Here is a 26,740-nt window from a genome sequence, read left to right on the forward strand (position 1 = left end):
TTTTAATGTTCTTTTTTGAAATTTATAATATAATTTAATTATTTTAATTATAATAATTTTTTATTATAACAATAATAATTAAAATATAAAATTAATTTATAATTTATTAATGTATTTTATTTTAATTTATTATTAGTATTTTTATTTTTTAAATAATTAAATTAATTTTAATTTATTAAATAATTAATAAGAAATATTAAAATATAAATAAATAAAAAAGTTAGTTACATGTCGTTTCTATAATAATTTCAAAATTTTCCTTCAACCGTTTCACATAGAAAAACTTCCTGCTTTAAAAAAGAAAAGTAGAATATTCGCATAAATAATTTAAAAAATAAGATATTTAAAAAAAATATATTTAACCAAAAGTCCCTTTGACATTGCACTTTCATAAAATTACAAAAAAAAATAAATAAATAAAAAAAACCATTATTCTATTTCCACAATATCACTACATCAATCTCTTGCCTTCAATTTACCAATCTAAACTAACTTCCAAATAACCTAATTGCAGCTTGATTTGATATATTTTAATTTGTAACCAACATTTGTATCCTCAAACTTACTCTTCTTGTCACAGTTAATTTAATCTAAACAAGATTTATTTAATACATTTGATTTAACAAATTTAACAATTCTTGACACTATATGAATTTGATATAATATATTTTTGACTTAATTGCAGTTTTAGTCTTTTTATTTTAGTTGAATAATGAAAATAGTATATCTATTTTATTTATGTTAAGTTTTGGTCTCCATACAAAATTTTGGTCCAAACTTTGATGAAATATTATTTTTTTGTATTTATTTAAGCCACACAATGTCTCAAGATCTCGTAATATAACAATTGTATACAAAAATTTTTGATCATAAATTGTATAGTATGACTTAAAAAAAATGATATTTCATCAAATTTTGGACAAAAATCCTATTTGGAGACCAAAACTAAAAATAAATAAAATTAAAAAACTACTTCTATAATTAAATTAAAATAAGAGTACCAACATTGCAATTAAACTTATATTTTTTTTATCATTGTCATACTTATATTCTTATTTTATTTTATTTGAAGAGAATTCTAAACCAGACGAATGAATTTAAAATCTTTCATTTTTGTAAGTTTAATTAAAGAACCAAAATAAATAAAAAATTAATTAAGAGATTAAAGTAAAATTAAAAAATAATATAACAAACTAAAATAATAATTTAACCTAATTTTTTTTTTTTCATAAAAATCTCTCTCTTCTCCATTGATCCTACCATTTTTTCCCACCATTTTTCTTTTCTTGCAATTTCACCCGAATCCCCTACACCCATTGCGCACCCAAAGAGAGGCAATCCCTCCTTTCTCTCATCAAAATCGTTGCACGCATCACAGGTTTTTCAACTTAATTAGGACAAATACCCACTCTTGCAAATTGCTTTATTTCGAGTTCTTTTTCTCAGCTAAATCTACTAACTATAAATTTTATATTTTATTTTGAAGTTTAGGTAAGTAATGATTGTTGGTATAAGATACTAGAACAATTTAATTCCTCATTCTCCATGGCTTCCTTCAAAACCCTATAAACCCTGAAAATCGAAAACTTTATGTTTTTTATTTTATTTTTTTCCTACTCGTCATTAGTATAGTTTTAAATAGATTTTTCTTAAGGTTAATATATTGATTGTTCATTTACAGAATTATTGCGAAAATATTTTGGTGGCTCCTTCTGAAGTTGGCATTGCAATAGATTAACTTGGTTCTTCAGAATTGTGAGTATCGTCATTAGTATAGTTTTAAATAGATTTTTCTTAAGGTTAATATATTGATTGTTCATTTACAGAATTATTGCGAAAATATTTTGGTGGCTCCTTCTGAAGTTGGCATTGCAATAGATTAACTTGGTTCTTCAGAATTGTGAGTAGATAATTTTTTTTTTTTTGGGATTAATTTGTAGTGATTATTGTGTCTATGGTAGAAAGAAATAGTTGTAAGGATTTTCTTTGCAAATAAAAATCTGAAATATTATTTTGGTTGGCCATTTTCTTGAGTGGTATGCAACTATAGGGTAGGAGTTGTTTCTTTTATGTTGGGTTGTATGTCTAATTATGTGTTCTGAGATGTTAGTTACTTGTGTTGCTTCCTATCCTTTTTTACTACATGGAAATTATGGTATTTACAAATGACATAGATTCTATTGGATAAATTTTGTTGTTGTTATATAATGTGGGGATATGGTTGATATTTTGAGACCTTTGGAAACCAGGGGAGACTTTTCTGAATTTTCGGTAACTCGGGCTTGCCAGGTGAAATATGTGTTAGGTTAGTGTTAGCTTGTGTGCCGGTCATGACCCAAGAGAGGGTTGTGAGTTGTGACACTACCGTCACTGTTTATGAGGCAATTAGTTTATGGTTCACTTCAAATGGCTTTAAGTAATGTTTTATGGAATTAGGCAATTAGTTTGTGTCCCGTCTACATCCTTGATTACATTTCAACTTTCTTGTCATGAAATTGTAGGCAACTTGTAGTTGTGGTACACTATTGTTTCATTCTCTTATATCTGGCTATTGGTTGGTAATTTCACTCATTAGCATTCTAAAGCCGTCTTGAGAATGTCTCTCATGATTATTGAGATGTTAAAGAGATTATCATTCCTAAATCCCTAATATACAAAAGCATCAATTGGTTAGATTATCATGATCATCACTATATTTTATAAACTCTTTTTCGGCATAGTATTGTTGAAGTTGTGGGATTTTAGAGAAAAGGAGGAGATTCTGAAGTTGTGAGCTCATTTCTAATATTCCAACAGTTATCAAATTGAGTTTCAAATCGTGAATCGGAAGATCTATTTGTTAATCAAATCTCAATGAACCGTAAGGTAGAGGATCAATAAAAATGCCATTTTTAAGTAAAAACATGTTACGAAGCAAAAATATAAGTCAAAACATCATATACAGGCCTAAAAAATAATTCAAGTTTAAATTAATGAAAAAAGAAAAGTCTCTAGCTATACTAAGTTGACAAAAAAGTGATTGGCTCAAAGTTGTCAAGGAATGAAATGTTAAAATAAAAATTTCACGTTCCTCCTTTGACCCAAAGATGGATATTCTAGGAGTTTTTTTTAATTTGTTTCTGTTGTTTACTCTCTTCAGGGGTAGCAAAAAATTGAGGGCTTAGAAAAAAGGGTTAGTGACAGATCACCTTGTTCTTCTAATGGGATGGAGGTCGTTCTCTTACAATAACCTTTTTTTGTCTCTTGTAAGAGTTGCAAAACCACAATGGCTACCACTCTCACAAAGGTTAAGAATATTATCATCAATTCTGTCATGGATGTCTGTTGGAGATTTTTGTCTTGCCGAAATGTTGGTGTTAGATCATTTTCCATGACAATGAAATGCCTCATTTTTGTTGTTCTTTCAGGTCAAAAGTATTTTATGATTCAGGTCTAGTTGTACTGCGAAATTGTTGTAATAGTGCCTCTCTGGTGAATTTTCAAGGTTAGCTTTTAGTTAGATTTTTTTTAACTTGATTTGAACTGGTTGTGGTAGTGTATGTAATTATTAAAACAACCCATTTGTTATATTCATTAATGAAGTTCTGAGAGAACAAAATTCCTGGTCTAACATAATAGTAGAAAACCCATTTTATGTTTTTTTAACTAACCCAAATGCATCCTCATATTTCCTCTAGGTTAGGAAGATTTAGCAATGCATGTATATCCTTTATTGGTTTCCACTGTCATTTGTCATGATTTTCATTAGTTAGGATTTTGTAGAGAATCATGAACCAAATTCATGTCTTCTGCAAACATTGCAATTAAAAAGAATAGGAGTATTCCTATCTATTTCTCTACCCAATGGATGATGTGATTTACATTTACCGACACAGTTCAGGATCCTAATTTGTTATCGCTTTGATCTTGTGGCAATTGATTTTATTAAATCAAAAATATAATCTTAAGAGAGCATGCTTCTTTTTTAATCTTCATACATGCAATTGATATGTGTTATCTAGTGCAAGTTCCTCTGAGCTAATGGATTATTTGACTTGCAGCATCGAGATCATATGCTCGTGGTACTAGCAAGCCCTATGATCTCTTTGGAAATAGAAGACCAGGGGATGAAGAGTTCAAGAAAACCTGGGCAAAGGAGATGGATGAAGATAACACTCTATGGACAGGAAGTGAGGATGAAAGCGATGAAGATAACAATTCAAAGAGTCGTCTTCATAAAGATATTAGGAAAGTAAGACAACAAGCTAAGGAACACGCAGACCTGATTGATGGTGATGACAGTGACGAGTTAAGAAGTGTTTGGTCCGGCAGCGATGAGGAAAAAACACTTTGGACTGGTGATGAAATGGATAGCGATGACGATGTGCCTACAGAAGCTTACCCAAATGAAAGAAGTGATAAGTACATAGATAAGTTGTTTGAGTTTGACGAAATGCCAAAATACAGAACCATCTCCGAGCTTTTGAAATCTGAACAAGAGCCCGAGGAGTTGTCCCCGGGAAAGCAAGCTAGGAAGATTGCGGTTGAGAATGCTTTGAAGAAACTAAAGAAAGGTCCAGATGGGAGGTATACCAATACATGGGAAGTTATGACTGATTTAGATATTCTAATTGGAGCGTTCGAAAATGTCGTTTCGGGACCGGAGTATGAAGAGCTTAGACAAGGAGGATCTAAACAGCTAAATATTCAGTTTTTTAAGGACATACAAGCGCGAATGAGAGATCCAAATTACAAATTCTCACCTGAGTTGAAATTGAAACCAAAGAGTAAACTTGTTTCTAGAAAGAAATGGCAAAAGACAGAGTCTAGAAGAAGGAAAGCGCAGAAGAGATAAAGTTATGTTGTCTCAAGATGGAAACAGAAGTTGGGCTTGTAATCTTAACATGCCTTTGTACTGTTTAATGTTTATGCAACTTAATGGATGAGAGTTTTTTTGGGTTACATAATGGATGAGAGTAGTATATTTAAATTAAATGGTTTTTTTTGTTTTATTTTTACTCAAAATATTCAATTTTTATTTTGTTTTAACCCTTCGATTTCCAATGAAATGAACCTAATGATCTAGAGTTAATTCGAGAGGCAAGTAAAGTTTAATAAAGAAGTGTTTCAGTTAAAATTCAAATTCAAAATATTTGACTTATGGACTACCTTGAAATTACTATTCAAATTATTATTATTTTCTAGTTACTTTAGAGTTTAGAGAAGATGATATGATTATTTTATACGAGCATATGGGAAAAGAATAATGCAAAGAGCAAGGAACAGTTGGGAAAATAATCCTTATTTTAGTACAATAGGGAACTTGATCAATATTACATGTGATTCTACAATGCCTAGCAAATAAGTAAGGTATTATTTCTTTAGAGACAACGTGATATTTTGTTGCATAGGAAAACCTAGATTGAGATTGTCCTTAAAATAAATCAATCTTTGCAAGAAAAGGGTGAATTAAATTCGAAGAAAATACAACCCTCAAATGTGTATATATAAGTAACATAACCCCATAGTTCATTTCATTCACCAAGAACTAGCATAGACAAATTTAACTACCTTTGCTAGAAATACCATAATCATATTATTAAAGAGAAAATGTCTATTGATCAAAAGACACATGAAACAGATCGTATCTATGAAGAATTTGAAGCACCAACTGATGTCGATCGCGACGATGCAAGTGAGACACTAGTTCTTATACTTCCAGGTTAATTTCTTTCTTCTCTGTGTCATTAATTCCTATAATAATACTACATAAGTATATGATTTTAAAGAATAATCGATCTTCTTTAAGAAAACATGAACCTAAATTTGAAGAATTATATGCAGGATTTAAGAAAGAGCAAATGAGAGTTCAAGTAACAGCAGCACGTGTGTTAAAGATAAGTGGTGAAAGACAAATAAGCAACAACAAATATCGTCGATTTCGTAAAGAAATCCAATTACCACTTCATTTGGACACAAATACCATTGCTGCCAAATTTGAATCTGGAATCTTATACATTAAACTTTTGAAACATATCAACAAAAACAATAATGAGCAACAAAATGTTCCAACACAAGAACCAAAGAAAGATGAAGAAGAGAAACCAAAGAAAGAAAATGGTAAAGCAGAGGAATTAAAAAAAGATGATGATGTGAAGAACAAAGTTGAGGAAAGGCCAGAGACAATGAGAGTGGTTTCAAAACTGAGACCAGAATATGTGAATGCATTATGTGGTTTGTTTGATGAAATTAAGAAGAAGAAGAAGAAATTTCTGAATTTGTTGCTACTTGCATTGATGTTTGGTCTCTATGTTAAGAATGTTATTAAGTCAATATTTTCAGGAGGACACAAAAGTCAAGAGTAATTCATTAATTCATTCATTGTGTGTGAATAAGTATTTCACAATTATCTGTATGTGTAATATACTGCATAAATTCCTCAAGAGAATAAATAATTATTATTATTATTTAGTTGTTATTGACTATGGTTTCTGATAATCATGATGCAATATATATGAATATACTTTTCCTTTTTATCGGTTGTTTTAAGGTTATTTATATATAAAAATGAATAAATTTTTTCATTTTTTTTTTAATATTTTGTTATTTCTTTTAGAAAATAAAATTAGGAAGGATTTGCTAAGTTCATACAAATTTTTTATGCAAATGTAATTTGTCATAAGAATTAATGATATTTTATTAGATAAAAATGAAATTGATGATGAAATAAAGAATTGGGAGACTTTAAATTAAATAATAATATATTTTGTCAAAACGGATATTCATTTAAGTCTTGTATTGAATAATAAAAAAATTAAAATGAAGAATTATTATAAATATAGAGTTAATTTGAGTTTAATTCGGGATTTGAGTGTAACTTTTTGTCTTTGAGATTTTTTATTTTATAATTAAAAAAATATATTCTATTGATTAAGAAGATTTAAATTCACTATCTTGAGATACTTGTAGAAATTACAAGTCAAATTAATAATGATATATTTTGTTGTATGAATGTGGATGGGTGATTCCTGAAATCATAATAACTATATAAATTGCTTTTTTATTGCTTCTTGTCCATATGTACTTTCATTTGTACGAAGACTTTCTTTTATTGATTTTCCAACTATATTAGAACACATTACTGTTAAAAAAATTACTTTATTTTGTATTTTATTCGATCTTAACTAATATCCATGGACAGATCTAGTTATTCAAATTTTCATTTTTTATTCTCATACATACACAAAAAGCTCAATCACATATCATGTATCCTATACTATTGTTTGCCTTTGTCTATATATATATCTATATACAAACAACTCTGACTTTCTTTTTAATACTGACTTTTACATTGAGATTGAGATACTCCTATGTTTTGAAAATATCACAAGTATCTAAAATCTTTCGGACCAAAAAAATAGAGTTTATGTGAAGTGTATTTTTCTAAAAGTATGTGTGAAAGTGAAAAGAGAAGTTCTCTTTTTAAAATTTGCTTTAAGTCTCTCTTTCTTTATTAGGGCTGGCCCAAATAAGTATAATAGAATGGCCCAGGTTATATATCAATTTTCAAATAAATTAGATTCAGCACAATTAAATCTATTAGTTATGCATGTATTTTATCAAAAACTTGTTGGTTAGCTAATTTTTCAATGATTTGTAAAAAAAATTTAATATTTTAATGACAGTCAACTTTGTATTTTATTATCTTAATTGTACTTTTAATCCATATATTTTACCACATTTACAAAAATAATCTCCTAATTTAAAATTAAATTTTTTTTATTTCTCTTTTATCATATTTGTCGTAGTTTTGATTTTTAAATTAGAATTTTCACTTGTTAAATGGATATTTTTAACACAAAAATTGGATTCATAATCTCAATTATACACTTGAAGAGAAAATACAACTTTTAGGACAAATAATTACCATTTTTAGGCTAAAAGTAATTATTTTTTAGGATAAAATTATACTAAGAGCAAAACTGTAAAAAATGTGAACATAGATGAAAAAAAAAATCCAATTTTAAAATAGAAAGACTGTTTTGATAAATATGTTAAAAAATAAAGAGAGAAACAATGCTATCAGGCTTCTATTATTTAAAGAGACGAATTAGTAAATTTAAATGTGTTTTACATAAAATCAAGAAAATCAATTGCACTAACTATATTTTTTAATACTTCCAAAAGTAACTTTTTCCTCTTACAATAATAGCCGGAAAGAGTACATAAATATCTCATTTAACATACTTTAGGTCTCACTCTATCTTAAACAAGTCTCGAAGATAATATATAATATAACCAATAAAGAGTTTAATATGTAAACACTACATAACATCTAATAATAACTTTTTATTTTTCAATGTGATACGATTAATTAAATTTCAAAATACAGTTACAAGTACAAAATGATGTGGCAAAATAATGAACTTTTATTTGTCGTTGCTGCGATAATAATTTACAATAATCTTACATATTCTTTGAGACCGTATTTGATTAAACTATTAATCACTTATAAATTACAAACATTTATCATATAAGTACTTATGTATCACTTTTTTGGCTAAATTACATCCATAATTCCTTAACTTAATTTCAGGTAACGTTTTAGTTCTTTATTTTTATTTTATTTTTTGATCTTTTATTTTTATTTTAAGTGACAATTTGATATTTTATGTTTTAAAATTTTAATAATGTTATCCTTTTTTATACAAAAATTCAAAAAAATCATCAAAATTTTCAACCAAAACCCATAAAATTAATAGTCATCTTCAATATAATGCAAATTTTATCAAATCTATAACTCAAATATTCAAATACACTCATATTTTCATCTCCAACAACATCAAATAAATAATAAAAATATGAGTTTATTTCAAGATTTAAGTTATGAATTTGATTAAATTTGTATTTTATTGAAGATGATAATGAATTTTATGGGTTTTGTTTGAAAAATTTGATGATTTATTTGAATTTTTGTAAAAAAGAGGACAACATTGTTGACATTTTAAAACATAAAATATCAAATTGTCACTTAAAATTAAAATAAAGGATCAACTCAGAAAAAAAAATATAAAGGACTAAAACGTTACCTGAAATTAAGTTAAGGGATCGCGGATGTAATTTGGCCTAAAGAATTTAGTATAAAGTTTTTTAAAAGAGACTTTAAACTTTACGACTTAATTGACGACTCTAAATTTTAGTGACTCTTATAAGAATACTTTATTATTGTAAAAAATGACAATAATAATTATAGCCATTAAATTTTAATTATTTGCTATTTTATGCTCACTTAATTTGTAAATTAGCAAGTGGGTGTACATTATTAAATGGTAATATACTCTATCTACAATACAAATCAAGTGAGCGTAAATTAACAAACTATTCATACCAAAAGAAAATAGTAATGTGTCGATACTTATCCTATAAATATTTGTTTGTGTGTATATGGATGTATGTATAAAAATAACTCAATTTTATATTTACGATAATATTTTATTGTATTAAAAAGTTTCAAAAGAAATCAAAATTAAACTCTTAAATGTACTCTAATAATTGAGCTTACATTCTCGTTGATGTTTTAACAAAGTGTTCAATTAAAATCATAAAAATATAAAAATAAATAAATAAAAAGTAACAATAACTAACAAACAAATAAAAATATTGTTTTTGGTAGAAATAGTACAGGTTTTCATCCTCCACATTTTAAGCTTCCATGTTTCTCTCCTTTTGAATATTCACCAACTTTGCACTTCATCAAACTTTGCACTCTATCAAACTTTGCACTCAATCAAACTTTGCATTCCATCAAAAAATGGAAGTCTCATCTTCATCATCCTTTGCAATCCCTTAGGAAACCATCATCAAATCGACCTCTACAAATCACCACCACAAGCACTACTGTCATAGAGTCCACACAACCACCTCTGTCAACTTTGACCTCCGACGAACCACCACCACGAGTGTTATCGCTAAAGCGTTTACTCAGCCACCACCGTCAACTTTGACCCTAGACGAACCACCACCATGAGCAACTCCCCTTTCATGGCCGTTTTTGTGAGTTTGTTCTCTTCGACTCTCTCTCTCTTAACAATAAAGCTTATTTCTCTATGTATATTTGTTTATTAAAAAAAACATTCACAATAAATAAATATTAGATTAATTAGATATGACATCTTTTTAATGTTTGAGTTGTTAAGACACAAGTTGTACCACTTGGTGGCTTTAAAACTCAATTTTAAAACCGAAAATATCAAAAGATATTCTTAAACGGAATAACTAGATGAAACATCTTTTTACTCCTTGAGTTTTTGATACACGAGTTGTACAACTCGATAGTCTTAAAACTCATTTTTTTCAAAATAATTATTCAAATCAAACAAATCATTTTTTTTTCTTCCCGTCAAAACAACTCTTTTTTTTTATCAACAACAAAACATAATTTCTTTAAAAGCAATCAACACATCCGCATTTTCTACCCAAGAACTATGTAGCTTTGATTTCTCCATCGCATCGGGAGATACGTAGAAGCAAGATCACACTCTTGTCAAGCACATTAATAAAAAATCTTTTTTTTTTCTCTTCTCTTTTTTAAGCACACATTTAGTTTAAAAAACAATTGATATTCATATTTGATAGTAAGGAGAAATAAGTATATTTAAGTTAATATTAATTTTGTGCAATTAATTATAGGTAACATATTTTTAACAGATGTCATATGGTGTTAATACCTTCTCTATGCATAATCGACTCCCGAACTCAAAATTTGGTTTCAAAGATCATTTTTTATATAGTTTTATTTTTAAGGATTTTCCAATATTTTTTCTATTTTAAAATAAATTTTAGTGGCGACTTCATTGAATTCGAGAAACACTCGAAATTTTAGGCCGCGACACTATATTTTTAAAAACTATACATAAATTCGAAATTATATTTTCAAAAGGAAAAAAATGATGTTTTTGTTCAAACTCATATTTCTAGAGGATAAAAAGTTTATATTTATTTGGAAGTATACTTCTAAAGTCCATGTAAAGTGAGAAAATAAGCTCATTTTATATTTGCTTTTAGGAAGTTTCTTCTCTCTCCCCTCAATTCCATGATCTCATTGGTAAATCCAAATGAGTTTTTGAAGACTTTTAAAAACATTGAGGAAAAGCCTAACTCAAATAAATATGGTGATATATCAATTTTCTTTTCAAATTTAATGAATTTCTTTTATCGTTTAATGAATGATGTTGATTTTCAAATTTAAATCAGATTAGATTTGATACAAATACACTAATGTTAAAAAAAAATAGATATTTTAAATTGAGATATGTGCTCTAACATATAAAATGTTTTCGTATTTAACAAATGAGTCATATTTATGAGACAATTAAATTTATTTGCTATGCTTTTATTGTATCAAAACTAATTAGAGGTTAATTAATCTTTTGATAAAGGTAATTATAATCAAACTCGTATTTTATTCTTTTAAATCTTTTATTTTAAAGAAGTCAAATTTACTATCAATTTGAATCACTCCAAAATCTACTTAACTGGTTTGAAATTATTTATGAAATTAATGTAGTAACTTTGAAATGAGCTTGGTTTCATGTTTTATCTTGTTCCAACAAATTTACAAAATAAAAAGTAACAAGATTACTTAGCTCATGATATCTTTTTTACTAATTCATTATATTCTTCCCTTTTATTCCTTTTGGACTTTTATAAAGATACTACCTAGTATTGGAAGTAACTAACAAAAGATGCAAAGTTTTTTTGAGTTTATCAGACATTTCACTCTAATTTCTTAAACTTTCTTTTACATCTAACATGTAATTAATATGAGTGACAAAAGATTTAGACACCTTAAACGTACAAAGATTTAAGAGATTTGAACTTTTAAGAAAAATTAATAAGCGCTAAATGATGGTGAATATATTTTAAAAAGAAAAAAAAACTTTCTTTCACATACGAAACTTTTTATATTTAATAATTTCCGCCTATTAATAGTAAAATACTGGTAACAAAATATAATAATTTATACAAGATTAACGACTTTTTTAGGTTAAATATATACTAGAATATATTAAAATTCTATGGTTTTATAATAGCTTAAAAATGCCAAAATTCTTATCTTTGTCCCATAATAAAATTTTGCAATAACATTGCCAAAACACAAAGTCACCTAGATGAGACCAAAGCATATAAATTTTCTTGCATTGGAGCATTTGACTAATGTTTGCACGAAAAGAAAGTAATAAAACAAAACAATAAATTACAATAACTAATTTAAAAATGGCATGCACAGTACATAATAATGTCCAATTGATGCATATAAAAGCAACATTGATAGAGCTTTGATTCTCCAACATAAATAGAAAAAACCAACATACAAAATCATATATTGAAATTTGCAAGCATGGATCAAAAGGTACAATCAACACGTAGTCGTGTATACAAAGATTTGCAACCATATTTTGAATGGAATGAAGATGAAGCAAATGCCACACTTGTCCTAATGTTGCCAGGTATTTTTAATTTCTTTCACCTCCAATCCATTTGAATTTTTCAGATTTCATAATCTTTTTTTCCATGAGTTTGTATATTTTAGTAAATCTCTTCTTCAAATTATGTATGTCAAATTTAAAATTAAATTCATTCATTAATCATATTTTGTTGTAAGTACATAATATTAGACATATCATATATGAGTTTAAAGACTATGTTAATTTTGTTTTTACTCATTTCTAATTGTGTATATGTTATCATGATTTTCCTTTATTATATTAATTTCTTTTATTGGTATTTTGAATTTGAATTCTTTCATATTAAAATTCAACATGAAATTGTTATACCATTAAAATTTACTATGGAGTGGACGAATCTTGACCCATATATAAGGGGTAGAATTTAAGAGTGCAATTTTTGTCAAAAATATTTTATTATTTTAAAACATATAATGAATTAATACAATTAAAATGAAAGGTATTTTTGTAGAATACATATTGTTATTACAATATTTGATGTAAGTGTAAAACCGTTTTAGCTCTTTGTTTTTAGTCACTTTCTCATATTTTTAATAAATGTATGAACTTTCAATTTCAACAAAAAAAAAAAAGGATTCACAAGGGAACAATTGAGGGTGCAAGTGACTTCAAATGGTGTCCTAAGGATCAATTGTGAAAGACAAGGCAATGATAACACATGGCATCGTTTTGGTAAAGAATTTACAATTCCTCAATATTGTGACACCAATGAAGTGAGTGCAAAGTTTGAACGTGGAGTATTATCAATCAAGTTTCCTAAGTTAATCACCCCTATTAAGCCACAAGAACAAGAAACTATCACAAATCCACCACAAGAAGCTTCAATTCCAAAGCAACATAGTGATGAACCTAAGACACAAGCACAAGTGATTGATGATCAACAAGAGTCACCAAAAGAAAATATTAGTGATGAAAAAGAAAATAAAAAAATAGAAAAAAAAGATGAAAATAAGGTTAAGCCTAATGATGAGTTGTTAGAGACAAAAGAAGTAAATAAAAGCACTATTAATGATCAAGGAACACAAAAGGGCAAGATGATACAAAGATTGAAAACAAGGGCTTTGGATTTTAGTATAAGTTTGAAATCAGGAAATGATAAGGATGTTAACCAATTATTAGGATTTGGTTGTGGTGACACAAGGCCTAAGATGGGTATGGTGTTGGTGAATTTGATTGTGGCCATTTTATTGGTTTTGGTGATTGGTGTATATGCCAAAAATGCACTTTGGTCATCATCAAAATCATTTCATGGAGAATCAAAGGAATTTTAATCACATATATGCATGTCCATTCTTGTAAATGCATAAATAAATTCAATAAAGGAGCAAAACAACAAATTTGATTATATATCTATATTTTATATCAAGATGGATCAAATTGTGTAGAATGTAATACTTAGATATTATATCGCTTAATAAATTTTATATTTGAATGTTATTTTTCACTTTAATATTATTCACTTGAATTTCAAAATAAAAAATGAGATTGTGATTGATGCGTTTAAGTTGAATTAGATCATAGTTGATTCAAGTTGGTGATGATCTTATAATTAGATTTGATCGACTTAAATTTTGATCAATTATAATAAATCAAAATATAAGACGGTAGAAAATTGTCGGATATGATCTTATGATCATTTTTTTTTCTTCAAGGTATAATGTGTACTTCATTCATCTTAAATGATTTTGCAACATCACATTTAAACATGGTCCATTCATTACTTGTTAGAATTTGGTCATTGTAATACACAAAAACATGTGTCAGGCTTAAGTTTATAGATTGTGTAAAGAAACAATTTTGGATTTTATAAAAAAAATTAAAAATAATAACAATAATAATAATTAAGAGTTTTTATGACTATTTTAAAATACTTCTATTTATACCTATGTTTATTTATGTCGTCTCTATCATTCAAAGTGTCAATGCATTTACTTAAAAAAATTATAAACAATATAAATTTCTAAAACTCTTTCGAATTCTCGTAGTCAATATGACATTTATTAAAGATTATATAGATAAAAAAATACAAAATTAGAAGTTGTTTTAAAAAAATAAATTTTTAAACTGTTGAATAGTTTATTATACAACTTTTAACTTAATATTTGTCTTGACAAAAGTTAAGAAATTGAGCCATAGTTTGAGATTTTTAACCCCTTTAAAAACTAGGGTTTTTTTTTCTTATGTTATTTTAGCACAAACATTCATTAGGATAGGACTTTATTGAAATGTATTAGCATTTGTCAGTACATATTCTTTAAGAAGATGTGATAAGATATCTACATTAATCTGTTGAAAGCTCATAAGTTATTTCACTAATCTAAACTAACTAATATGTTTAGTCTTAAATATAAATTAAAATTAAAATATAATTGACCGTAATAAACTAAATATTCTTTTTATCTTTTCCTTATACTTTGTGTGTAAATAATATTCAGAAAGTCTCATTGTCATAAGCACCGAAAAATGAAGTGGTTTGCACCTAATTAATTTAACTTTTTCCCTCACATAATTTGGAGCTTTTAAAGTGACAAAAATTAATCTTGTAAAATGAATTTTATTTAAAAATAAGTTGAATTTAAAATAATTTATGTTTATATATATATTAGTATCTCGTTCTATTTTACAACTCTTCGTCTTCTTCTCCATTTTCTCATTTTAGAATTCTAAAAAAATATAGAAATTTTGAATTTCCAGAAAACTTGTTCAAACCAATTAACCGCTAATTTTTATTGGGTTCACCAATTATTTACGGTTTTATTGAACTCCAGTTATTTAGTCACGTAAGACCATACGACAAGTCTTGATGTTCATAACATTGTTTGAATATGATAATAGAGGTACTTAATTGATACAAACATCTAATCATAGCTCGGAGCTCACAAATAATATGTTACGACATGATATTATGATTAATTATGATTGAACTCACCCGTAAAACTTTAATGTATATTTGATTCTACATTTGACAAATATAAAATTGATTTAAAGATATTTGGATATTCTAAAATATAATTGATTGTCTCTAAAATTGATTATAACTAAAAAATATATAATTTATAGTATTGTTCAATTCACTTTTGTATAAATATTTTAGATATAAGTCATTTTATATTAAGAAACCACGGCTAAATGACATTAGAATGTGGAAATTTTGTTTCAACTTCGATTCCGAATATTGACTTAGACTATCAAAGATGACTTTTTGTGATGATTATAACTTAGTTTTTTTTTAATAAAAAGATTTAGATGTATTGGATTTTAACGTAGATGTTTATAGTGCATCGACAATACTTAGAGATTATCCACCAATAAGATCTCTACACTAATCGGAGGTAGAGTTGTCAATAAAACTTCAAAGTTTTAAGTCCCTTTAAAAAATCTCATATTAAACTTGTAATATTATGCTTTTATATCTAAATTTGTCACCCCTCAAATCAATATAAAAATACAATTTTACCTTTTTAAATTTTTTATTTATTCAGAATTTTTAAAAATTTTGAACAATTCAAAACTTTTGAAATAAAAAAGTTTCACAATTTTTCATATTTAAAAACTTTCATAAAATTTTAAATTTAGAAACTTTTTAAATTTGAAAACTTTCAAAACTTTCTATATTTAAAAACTTTCAAAACTTTTTAAATTTTCGAAATAAAGATTATATTTCGAAAATTTAAAAAACTTTGAAAGTTTTCAAGTGTAAAAAGTTTCTAAAGTTTCTAAATTTAAAAAATTTTAAAATTTTCTTATCTCGAAAATTATGAATTTTTCGAAAATTCTGAAATCTTCTCCAACTTAGGGGTGACACGTTTATGTGTGAGGGTGTAGGGTAAAATCTTCTCCGGCTCATTATTTTATTATATTTTGTGGGTTTAATGAAAGGCTTATAGGATCACGGTTATGTTAATTAAGATACTTTTATTGAAAAATTTCAATATTTATTTTTCTCAAAAAAAAGTTTCAAGAAAATCTAAAATATTTTTTTTTCAAAAAAATTTTTAAATCAATTTTTTTAATAAAAAATAATTTGAAAGAAAAAATAAAAAATTGTAAATATTTTTTAATAAAAAAAGAAATTCGAAGTTTTTTAATAAAATATCATTTTTTTTTCTTCCTATAGGCCTACCTAAACCCACAAAATTTTAAGAGATTTTTTGTTTTTGAAGCATTCTTTTTTAAAAGCCTTTTAAACTATAAATTTTTTTATCCTTCCAATATGTAATATAGGATCAATAATTAATAAATTTGTGAAATTAACGGCTCTAATCACGGGAGTTGAACTTACGTTCTCGGAACATGTGTGAATTCCTTAGCAATTAAAGATTAATAGTGAATTCCTTACCAATTAAATTTAGATTAATAAAAGGGAACTTATAAGGTGTGAAAATGGAAACATATAGCTCATGTCTTAAGCTGAAGGTAAAAGCTCTAGAATAATCTGTCGGGATACTAAGAACAAAATTTTGGAATTTGGAATTTAGATTTTAGCATTACCAAGGTATGAGGTCACCTCATTTGTTGCTAAAGCATATTATTTATCTTGTTACACCAGACAGACTAAAGTCATAAACAGAAATAACATAATGTTTGCACGAAAAGAAAGTAATAAACCAAATAAAATGTAAATGAACAAGAATTTGCGTGCAAAATGCATGCTAAATACTTCTCTCATGAATTCAATGAGTATAAAAGAAACACCATGACATGACCAATTCATTCAATTACTAAGAGGCAAAGATACATAAAAGAAAAAGACAACGAAAGACAAAATAATGGATACAAAGACACAGACAGCAGCTGATCGTGTCTATGAAGACTTTGAACCACCTCATGAATGGGATAAAAATGATGGGCGTTTCACTGTTATGCTGCCAGGTAAACATTTTTTCAAGTTTTCAAATCTTGAACTCATCTTGTCAAAAGAAAATTTTGGAATTCTATATCACACACTAATTAAAACTTAATTATCATATGCTTATAGTAGTATAAAAAAAATTACAATAATAAACATTTTAATCATTTTTTTTCTTCAAGTTGGTCCTTTATTTTAATTTTAAATGACAATTTAATATTTTATGTTTTAAAATGTCAACAATATTGTCTTTATTTTATAAAATTTCAAAATAAATCATCAAATTTTTTAAACAAAATCCATAAAATTCATTATCATCTTCAACAAAATACAAATTTAATCAAATTCATAACTTCTATTATTTATTTGATTTGTTGAAGATGAAAATGAATTTATTTGAATAATTAAGTTATGCATTTGATGAAATTTGCATTATATTGAAGATATTATTAATTTTATAGATTTTGTTTGAAATTTTTTATGATTTTTTTGTAAAAAGAAAAATAATATTATAAATTGTTACTTAAAATTAAAATAAAATACCAAATAAAAAAAATAAAAATAAAAAACTAAAACGTTAACTGAAATTAAGTTTATAGTCATTTGATGCAATTTAACCTATATTATATAAGTAATAGGACCAATATCTATGCATTTCATTTACTTCTATTTTTTAGACATACAAAAAAAAATTTAAAAATTGGTCTCTGCAAAATTTTAAAAAAAAAGTTAAGGAAGTAAAATTTCATAAACCTATTCATTATGGCCGTTGAACGATTTGACTTGCACTTTACTATTTTTGACAAAGGAGTTGCGCACTTATCTATCCGCCAAATTCATGTTTTAATAAATTTAGAGTAAGCAGGTTAAAATAATAAAATGATTATACTATACATTTTTTACTGAAACAAAGTCACACAATAAATAACTCATAAGATAACACAACTATTTTCCATTTATAGACACTCTTAACTTTTGATTAATTTGCAGGTGAAACAAATTTTCATCTATTTTTTATCCCAAAAATACATTTTATATACACATTAAAGTCTTTTAACATGCAGGATACACAAGGGATCAAATGAAGGTTCAAGTGACCTCAAAACCTGCCCTAAGGCTGATGGGTGAACGACAGACCTTTCTGAATAGATGGCGTCGTTTCAAATTAGAATTTCCCATTCCTTCTGATTATAACACAGACAGTGTGACTGCAACATTTGAGGGTGGCAAATTAACTGTTAAATTTGCCAAACTGAATAAGCCAAAGGAAACAACAACAAATCCTCCAGAAGAAGCTCCAAGGCGAAAGGAACAAACAACAACAACAAATCCTCCAGAAGAAGCTCGAAGGCCAAAGGAACCAACAACAACAACAACAAATCCACGAGAAGAAGCTCCAAGGCCAGAGGAACCATCACAAAAGGTTGATGAGCAAAAGGGTGTTCAAGAGGGCACCCCAAAAGCGACAGAAGAGAAAGCAGAAACAAAGACTGATGATGTCTCTGATCAAAATACACCACCACAGATGGAGGCAGCTAAAATAGACAAAGTGGCTGAGAAAGTGACCACTGATGGCTCAACAGAGACAACAGATGCAGCAACCTCTGTAGCTCCAAAAACCAAAGGTGCCAAGTTTGTTGCAAGAACCAAAACTAGGTTTATAGATTTCTCTCTCTCTAAGGCACTCTCTAATCAGGATGAAAATGAAGCCGTTGGAGTTTCGACCGCAGGGCTTAACAAGTGGAAGAAATTGGTCGCATGGATCATGCTCATCTTCTTGGTCGTGGGTGTTGGGCTTTATTGTAGAAATGCTTTCAGATCATCTCAGGAAGAATGGAACAACTTCGAAGAGCTGTTATTATCCCCTTACTGATGTACTATTATTTGTGAAAGTGCATTATATTATATTCATTTGCGTTTAAATTCATATATTCAATAAAAGAATAAAATTATTAAAATAGTCCAGACTCTGCCAGTTTCTCAACTGTATTTCAGTTCAATTGTCATGTAAATCTATTCTATATTTCATACACAAACATCTATATTCTCTTTTACTCCTTTGCATTTTATTACAAAATGAAATATTCAAATAACAAAAAGGTAATTTCACCTCATTTTGTTTATTTCATCTAATCCATTCCACTCGCATCAGATAGTAAACATAGCCGATTGATTCCCTCTAAGGATGATTGAAGGCAAAAGGAGGAAGCAAAGCACAAAATTTAATTGAATTTACTTACAACAGGAACAAGAGACCTCACCACCGGTGGCTGACATATAACTCTGTTCCCAAACATCTGTAGGAACTGCTTCGGCATGAGGAGTGTGCCGAGGATGTTTTTCTCTCTTGTCTCCCCTTAGCTGCTTTAAGCCATGCTTAAGTGCTGGCAATAAAGCTTCCATACATTCAGCAACAGCATTTGGGTTTCCCGGCATGTTAATAATCTGAATATTAACCAATCGAAGATCATAACTTAGCCAGTAAATACAAGTCTCAAGTCACTCAAATTATATATGTCTGAATTCAGGGTGTCAGAGCCAAATAATTGAGAACAATATAAATAAACTTAGAGCATTTTTTATTTCAGAAAATATTTTTTTTTCCACTTTTAATTACAAAGCTGCCACCTTGCCTTGTTTTTACTTTGTTTTCCATTTTCAAAGATTTATGCAGGAAATGGTGGGAAAAAAAACCTATTTTCTGTACACATATTTGGGATTGAAAGTGAAAAACAGGAAGACCGGAGAAAAGAGAAGCTTCAAAGTCTATATGATGATTTGAATTTCCCAAGTGCGAAGACTAAATAGAATAGGCAATGTAAGCCCATGAAACTAACATCTAACAAGACATGGAAGATTATCCTTTTTCTATTCATTTGATAACCTGCAAGGCTTTCATCATACAATTTGTGTTGGTCCTTTCAATTAATTTAGACTAAAGGGACTTTCTAACTGCCACAGTTAATATTTGTCACTTTCAATAGAAGATTTTACAAATAGGAGATTAAGATATTTTTCTACAACAGCCCATAAAGAAAAGAGAACTTTGCAAAACCAATAAACATTTAAAAATGAATCAATTGTTATCAATGTTCTTTTACAAATTAACGTGGCACTTGAGGTGCTTAATTCACAATCACTCGGGAAGGTGTTTTAGAGGGGGGAAAACATAGGATGATTGACAGACTTACTCCATAATTTATAAAATGTTTCGTAAATAATTTGTTACCAATAAAACAATGGGGAAAATTTGTAGAGAGTCAAAGCTCAGCTTCCATCCATTATACTTTAAAGTAGATATAGAATTTTTGGCATTTTTGACTTACCAAGGTTGATCCTCTGATTCCAGCTGCAGAGCGTGAAAGCATTGCTGACGGAGTCACCTGTTTATGCCAAGAAATGACAACAAAGACACTTGAGAATTATCTTTCACTGTAAACAGTACATTTAAAAGATCAGTGAATACCAATTCCAAACTTACCAGAGAAGCAGGGCTGAGAATGCATGGGATATCAACATAATTAAGTATGCATAAAAATTGCATCATTCATAAAGACTGAAGAGAAAATTAAGAAATTAAAAGGTTGATCTTCCTTTAAAATTAAATAAATATGAATATTTCTACTTGGATAAACTTCTTGACTAAATCATCTTTTTACTTTTTTTTGAGGAAAAATCATTTTTTTACTTTGTTATCAAATGAATGTGTTTTAATTTTTACTTCAGATCCAAATAGATATCATTGCATGGAGCTTGCAAATAACAGTTTACAAAAATAGCATTACTCTAAAGTAGCCATAATGATAAAAACTGATTCTTTGAACATTAATTTGGAAAATAAAGATGTGTAAAACAAAAATTCAGAAAGTAAGAAAATGAGAAACCACAACATAGAAAAGACATAACTATAATTTCTAAGCTGAATAATATAAGCATAGCTGCTCTTACCTTTAAACTCTCTTGCATCATTACATACAAAAGACCAGGTGTTTCTTTTTCAATCAACTCTTTTGTAGCTTCCGGTGTTACATCTCGTGAGGTAAAGCCAGTCCCACCTTGATTGGCAAAGATAAAAACAATGGAAGTCAACTCAACACAACTATAAGTTTAACTCTTTAGAGAGAAACTGACAGGTTACATAGAAATGTACCTAGAGTAATTATAAGATCCATTTGTTCATTATCACTCCATCTTCTTAGAATGTCCTGAATTTTCGTCACATTATCCGGAACCACAGAAGTTGCTACAACTCTGGCACCACCTAGCCTTTCCGAAGAAGAATTAATAACAGAAACTGCCCTGGGACCACTGTTTAATTGTAAAGAAGTCAGCAACCTTTAAAGCTAATACCAATGATTTTAAAACTAGCCAGGACTGCCTAGTTGAACCAATCAAACCGTGAACCATCTATGTCTCTGGTCCAATTACTTCTTATTATATCTTCCGGCTCAATCATGGTTTGACCACAAATTTAACTTGTTGAAGTAATCAAACCATTACTTAGCTATATCTGGTTTGGATTTTAAAACATTGGAAAACATAAATAATGACATTTATTTTCTGATTATTATTGAATCCCACACCCACACAAACACAAAATGGCAACAGCCGACAGCCCATTCCTTTCATCATAATTTGTGCAAATTTTGGTAAAAGACTTCACAGCTCTCAAAACAATTTGCAAAGCAATGGGCAAACAACCAGACTGAGAAAGAGATAAAATGAAAAATAAACAGGATATAAAAGGAAAGTACACTCTTATTATTACATTCATAAAACACTGAAAACCTCAAGTGTAAGATAAATGGAAATTCAATAATATGAAGCATAAGCTGATACCACGTAGATAAAGCTGATTTCTAAAGTCAACACCACACCTAAAACAGAATAGATAAAACTGAAATTCTTATCTCCTAAAGCTCCAACTTCAAGACTGTTGCAGAACACTCAGTACATCCAATACCCCTTTTGGCATTGGCTAATATTAAGTTTGCTCTTTAGTTTGGCATCAACTTTGTGACCTCTTCCAAATAATGATTAAAAGAGGTGTATCTAGATGCAATTCAGCCTAATCCAACTGCGAAGAAGGTGATTTAACAATTATGACAATACTAGTTGATATAACTTTTTCAATAGCATACAAATGCTGTTGAAGATGAGATATCATATCCAGATCTAAAATAAGAACAAACCCCTACTAGCTCCAGTCCTCTAGCATCGACAGAAATTAGTTCCTTGGTTTGGAAGAGTACACTAGATGCACCCAATCAACAAGAAACAACAAAAACTTATCGCTGGCCTTATAGGACAACAACAAATATGCTGAATATGGCCAATAGCTCATCGACCTTTTTTATAATCATGTAACTTACCAGTTTGTTTCATAAAAAAAGATTTTGTGTGGTGAATTAGAAGCATCTAGAAAGTGAAAAAACTACTGTTTTAACTTTATAAAATACGAATGAAGGTCAACCATACCTTCGATCTGGGCCAGCCCCCATAGCAACTGTATCACTTACTGTAAGAATAGCCACTCTGACGTCAGCACCCTCAGAAGAATCTGAAGTTATTTTATCTGATTTAATTGCTGGCAAAGCAAAGGTTGATTCTGATGATATATGCTTCTTGCCAAAAGCCACGGGTCTTAGGTTAGAAATTATGATAGCTGCAACAGGGGTCCTAGCAGATACAACACTGCCTGTTGCTGGAAACTCCAATAAGGCATTAGCTGACTTCATACTAAGTAGTCGACTGCTCCTCTGGTGACCAGTGCTCTCGGCGACAAAACTATAATTCATTGGCAGAAAATAAAGCTCATTCATTAGAGAGACTCGATCAAACAATGGCATTGCAACTAGCATCTGGAAAACAAGTAAATACATCCCTCCCCCTAAAAAACATGTGCCATAAAGAAAACAGATCTACACTAGATTCTTCTGAATAAAACCACAACAATGCAATTCATCACCAACTTACCCAGGGCTGCCTGTTCCATCATTGTCAGTCCACATAACAGTGGCACGATGATATTCTGGTCTAAATGGATCTGTCTTTATGGGATGTTGAAGCCGAACTTGCACTCTACACAGAAATGAATGAAATCAATCCAAGAGAAAGCAAGTGTGCCATCTCAACAAGTATCCTTTAGAAGTTTATGCAAACCTCAGATGATGAGGATTTGTCCACCCCGCAACCTGACGTATAGCAGGGACCACAAAGAGATGAAAGCAAACTGAAGAGCTGACAGGATTTCCAGGAAGTCCAAAAGCTAGAATTTTACTTTCTGTTGATTGAGAGTCAATCTCTGCAAAAGTAAATGGCTTGCCTGGTTTAATAAACACCTGAAAGATAGATAATTCCTGAGCTAAGATACCATGATTTATGAAATCACACCCACCAAAGCATTAGACAACAAATTTAAATACTTACTATTTTTACAACTGCCGCAATACAACATACAACTCGCACCAACAAACCAAATAACAGGAACATCAGAATGACCAATAAGAATCAAATAAAACTTGACATAACCTTATCGAAATGTACTTTTCCTCTCTTTTCAAGCAAGGGCCGAATAAAATCTTTGTCTCCCATTGAAACACCTCCAGAAGTTAGGAGAATGTTAATTCCAGAAGCAAAAGCCTTATCCAAGATCCTTCCTTGGCCTTCTTCATCATCCTTAGCAATACCAAGATCCACAACTTTGCACTGATGCTGTACTGCAGCTGCCAGCAGCATGGCACGATTAGAGTCCCTGATCTGCAAAGGATCTATGTATTAACTTACGTTTGTTTTAATTACATAATTATATTTACCAAACAACTCATGTAAACTACATGAAATATCCAAACATATAGCAAACAAATGGAAAGTTGATTAACTTGGTAAAATAAGTACAAATTTTAAACAATACATACATACATATACATAGAAATTTACATCTAAAAACACATATTTATTAAAATTCAAGTGCCATAACAGGATTGATTTAAGCCTCAATCGCTGAGCCTCAAGTGAGTGGATTGAGCATTGAATTTCCACGTACATACTACTCCACTATATAGTTTGTGGCTAAGTTCAACCCTCATTCACCAACATATTATGCTAAAACCAAAGCACGCAGCCATGTTAATGTCTGTAATGCCGCTAGGTTGACACAAATATTGATCGAGTAATTTTTCTGGACCAAATATTATGATATCATTAGTTTTACTAATCTAATGAGTAGTATTAGAACCTAAAAAATAAAAGCAGTGGGGAAGGCTATAATGAAAACCAAACACACATCAGCATGTTAATGATCTATTAAAGAAAATATCCAAATTGGCATTTTTTGAAAATGCATTTTATGTCAATGTCTCCCTTGTAACTGTTCTTTTAAATCAGATCTTCTGGATGGAAATTTCATTTATAGGTAGTCTGCATTGTATTGCACTAGTAACCATATAAGAAACTATTGAAGCTTATATTGAACTTGATTCAAGTCCAAAAACCAGCTTACACATTCAGTTTTAATGACTAAAATATTATTGTTCCTACCAGGTATCTTCACAAAAATTTAATGAACTCATCTGACAAGTCCTAGTCCTCCATAACAATACCTGACCACGACTTAGATGCCCAGTAGATGGCTCTACAAGCTCATCTCCAGTAGAAAGAACAGCAACAGTTGGAGTAGGATACACCTGCACCAAAGCATTATTTGCCATCATTACATATATCAATAGTAAAACACTTGTATCCAAAAGGGCGCATAAAAGTTCCTCCATGCAAGGAACTAAATAAAAACCACGTTCAGTTATGAGAAGAAGCTAACTCAGAGTATAGACTGTACCTTTACCGTCGTCACACCAACTGTAGCAAGCAAGCCAATTTCAGAAGCACCTAATATTTCTCCAGATGTTAAGACCACTGCATCTTTCTCAATATCAATTCCCTGTCAATGAATACTTTTGGATGAATGAACCACAAAATCATAGATCACCTATTACATCAAAACATCAATATTATAATACATAGAATGCTAGGTACTTAAAAAAAGTGAAAGAATAAAAAGTTAACTTATTTTGATCATCTAGTAGAAGTTTAAGTTAATAAACAATGAACTGGCGTGAAGTCCAATGACATTAAAATTGTCACTGTGATTATGTTAAGTATAGATACAGGAAGTCCCCATCAACAAATGTGTGTCACATCATATTTGCGTATTGATATGTATCGAGTGTGACACACCCAATATTTTTGTGTATCGATGCTACATAGTATTATGTGTGTGTGTGTGTGTATATGAGTCAGGATCTATTGACACTGCATGTCAGACTTAACATATTTACATCTCTAATAACTTTGTATAGAATACGAATTTTACGAATCCAACCGTTGAATCGTGTTGTATTATATTGATAATCATACATTTCAAGGATTTGGATTTAATGCAGTCATAAATTCACACGTTCACTTATTCAGCACATTGGTTGCCGTTGGTTCGACCTGATGGTGCAGAAACCAAGGAGATTTTGATTTATTTTTTAAAAACTTCTATAATATTGAGTTCGAAATCTAATTAATCGAATCTTGATCCAACAGTCACCGATATGCTTGCTGACACTATGAATGTGTGTGATTTATAATTGCACATAATCCAAATTCACATTTCGTACAGTCTTGGTTCCCAACAAATCATGCATTGGATGCAGTCACGCAATTCAAACCGGATAAAATCGGACATCACATGTAATAATTTTGGTAAATCAGTAAAACATAAACAAAAGTCTTAACGTGAATATCAAATCAAACAGTGACTCTAGAGGAATGAATGATACTAATAACATTGATACATACCACTGGTCGTATATCATTGCCTCGAGTAGTTTTGACCAATATTCTAACCCGTGGAGACTCATCTTCACCATTGTTGACTTTTTCAGTATCTTCAACTTGAACAACTGCATCAGCGCCATCAGGTATAGGTCCTGAAACATCAGAAATCACAATTATTAAACCCTAGCTTAACTAACTTAAATCGATTATCCCAATTTCACATATGAAGAATTGAATATTAAAGAGTAAACAATTCACCTCCAGTTGTTACATAAGCAACAGTTCCAGGAATAAGAGTAACACCAAGAGCATCATCACCAGCTCTTGATTCAGCAATCACCGGGTATTCACCAGGCCCATCTGAAGCTATAACAGCATAACCGTCCTGTCCGAAGCCCAAGCCGAAGCCCAAGGCCGTTTTGTTTGAAGTTAGTTAGTTTAAAGTGAAGAATAATGATAATTAAAAAAAAAAGGGAAATGAAAGTATTGAAACCTTGATAGAAGCAGGGTAAGGAGGTAAAGGATCAGGGGCGGTAACGTCTTGAGCTAAGACCTTACCAAGAGC

At 29.2% G+C, this 26,740-nt stretch overlaps 5 protein-coding genes across 12 annotated transcripts in view; 4 read left to right on the forward strand and 1 right to left on the reverse strand.

The window, feature by feature from the left end:
* Window positions 1-1,218: 1,218 nt before the first annotated feature.
* LOC101503908 (uncharacterized) lies at window positions 1,219-4,991 on the forward strand. Of its 8 annotated transcripts, none has more exons than XM_004491095.4 (5): window positions 1,219-1,378; window positions 1,682-1,755; window positions 3,140-3,286; window positions 3,408-3,484; window positions 4,041-4,991. In XM_004491095.4, exons 3-5 carry the CDS (start codon window positions 3,201-3,203, stop codon window positions 4,832-4,834), a joined length of 957 nt encoding a protein of 318 aa, XP_004491152.1. In that variant the 5' UTR covers window positions 1,219-1,378; window positions 1,682-1,755; window positions 3,140-3,200; the 3' UTR covers window positions 4,835-4,991. The 8 variants fall into 8 exon arrangements, with proteins under 8 accessions (XP_004491152.1, XP_073221629.1, XP_073221630.1 ...); XM_004491096.4 differs by lacking the exon at window positions 1,682-1,755 and adding an exon at window positions 1,827-1,900 and having other exon boundaries at window positions 1,234-1,378; XM_073365527.1 differs by lacking the exon at window positions 1,682-1,755 and having other exon boundaries at window positions 1,230-1,378.
* A 473-nt stretch (window positions 4,992-5,464) lies between these two features.
* On the forward strand, window positions 5,465-6,446 carry LOC101504441 (uncharacterized). Its single transcript, XM_004491097.4, has 2 exons — window positions 5,465-5,701; window positions 5,824-6,446. The coding sequence occupies exons 1-2, from the start codon at window positions 5,590-5,592 to the stop codon at window positions 6,342-6,344; spliced, it is 633 nt and encodes a 210-aa protein (XP_004491154.1). The 5' UTR covers window positions 5,465-5,589; the 3' UTR covers window positions 6,345-6,446.
* Window positions 6,447-12,294: 5,848 nt separating this feature from the next.
* LOC101504756 (uncharacterized) lies at window positions 12,295-13,943 on the forward strand. The gene is made up of 2 exons (XM_004491098.4): window positions 12,295-12,488; window positions 13,080-13,943. The coding sequence occupies exons 1-2, from the start codon at window positions 12,380-12,382 to the stop codon at window positions 13,775-13,777; spliced, it is 807 nt and encodes a 268-aa protein (XP_004491155.1). The 5' UTR covers window positions 12,295-12,379; the 3' UTR covers window positions 13,778-13,943.
* A 3,252-nt stretch (window positions 13,944-17,195) lies between these two features.
* LOC101505080 (uncharacterized) lies at window positions 17,196-19,313 on the forward strand. Its single transcript, XM_004491099.4, has 2 exons — window positions 17,196-17,378; window positions 18,420-19,313. The coding sequence occupies exons 1-2, from the start codon at window positions 17,276-17,278 to the stop codon at window positions 19,226-19,228; spliced, it is 912 nt and encodes a 303-aa protein (XP_004491156.1). The 5' UTR covers window positions 17,196-17,275; the 3' UTR covers window positions 19,229-19,313.
* The window catches only part of LOC101505399 (molybdopterin biosynthesis protein CNX1), an 8,048-nt gene continuing 574 nt past the window's right edge, over window positions 19,267-26,740 (reverse strand). The window contains exons 2-14 of the mRNA XM_073365173.1: window positions 26,669-26,740; window positions 26,434-26,560; window positions 26,197-26,327; window positions 25,190-25,291; window positions 24,957-25,040; window positions 23,887-24,114; window positions 23,518-23,696; window positions 23,332-23,436; window positions 22,834-23,142; window positions 21,506-21,663; window positions 21,304-21,410; window positions 20,682-20,738; window positions 19,267-19,800 (exon numbers count right to left, since the gene is read on the reverse strand). The exon at window positions 26,669-26,740 is cut by the window's right edge and continues 13 nt beyond it. Of these exons, the coding sequence (XP_073221274.1) occupies window positions 19,588-19,800; window positions 20,682-20,738; window positions 21,304-21,410; window positions 21,506-21,663; window positions 22,834-23,142; window positions 23,332-23,436; window positions 23,518-23,696; window positions 23,887-24,114; window positions 24,957-25,040; window positions 25,190-25,291; window positions 26,197-26,327; window positions 26,434-26,560; window positions 26,669-26,740 (1,872 nt within the window). The 3' untranslated portion in view covers window positions 19,267-19,587. The remainder of the gene's footprint in view (window positions 19,801-20,681; window positions 20,739-21,303; window positions 21,411-21,505; window positions 21,664-22,833; window positions 23,143-23,331; window positions 23,437-23,517; window positions 23,697-23,886; window positions 24,115-24,956; window positions 25,041-25,189; window positions 25,292-26,196; window positions 26,328-26,433; window positions 26,561-26,668) is intronic.

Source organism: Cicer arietinum, chromosome 2, assembly GCF_000331145.2.
Source record: "Cicer arietinum cultivar CDC Frontier isolate Library 1 chromosome 2, Cicar.CDCFrontier_v2.0, whole genome shotgun sequence".
Classification (NCBI taxonomy): Eukaryota; Viridiplantae; Streptophyta; class Magnoliopsida; order Fabales; family Fabaceae; genus Cicer; species Cicer arietinum.

Coding starts and splice junctions, on each gene's coding strand:
- LOC101503908 (XM_004491095.4), top strand. CDS start 3,201: ATGGGATGGAGGTCGTTCTCTTACAATAACCTTTTTTTGTCTCTTGTA. Junction 3,287..3,407: donor TGGCTACCACTCTCACAAAG/GTTAAGAATATT, acceptor TTGTTCTTTCAG/GTCAAAAGTATTTTATGATT. Junction 3,485..4,040: donor CTCTCTGGTGAATTTTCAAG/GTTAGCTTTTAG, acceptor TTTGACTTGCAG/CATCGAGATCATATGCTCGT.
- LOC101504441 (XM_004491097.4), top strand. CDS start 5,590: ATGTCTATTGATCAAAAGACACATGAAACAGATCGTATCTATGAAGAA. Junction 5,702..5,823: donor ACTAGTTCTTATACTTCCAG/GTTAATTTCTTT, acceptor AATTATATGCAG/GATTTAAGAAAGAGCAAATG.
- LOC101504756 (XM_004491098.4), top strand. CDS start 12,380: ATGGATCAAAAGGTACAATCAACACGTAGTCGTGTATACAAAGATTTG. Junction 12,489..13,079: donor ACTTGTCCTAATGTTGCCAG/GTATTTTTAATT, acceptor AAAAAAAAAAAG/GATTCACAAGGGAACAATTG.
- LOC101505080 (XM_004491099.4), top strand. CDS start 17,276: ATGGATACAAAGACACAGACAGCAGCTGATCGTGTCTATGAAGACTTT. Junction 17,379..18,419: donor TTTCACTGTTATGCTGCCAG/GTAAACATTTTT, acceptor TTTAACATGCAG/GATACACAAGGGATCAAATG.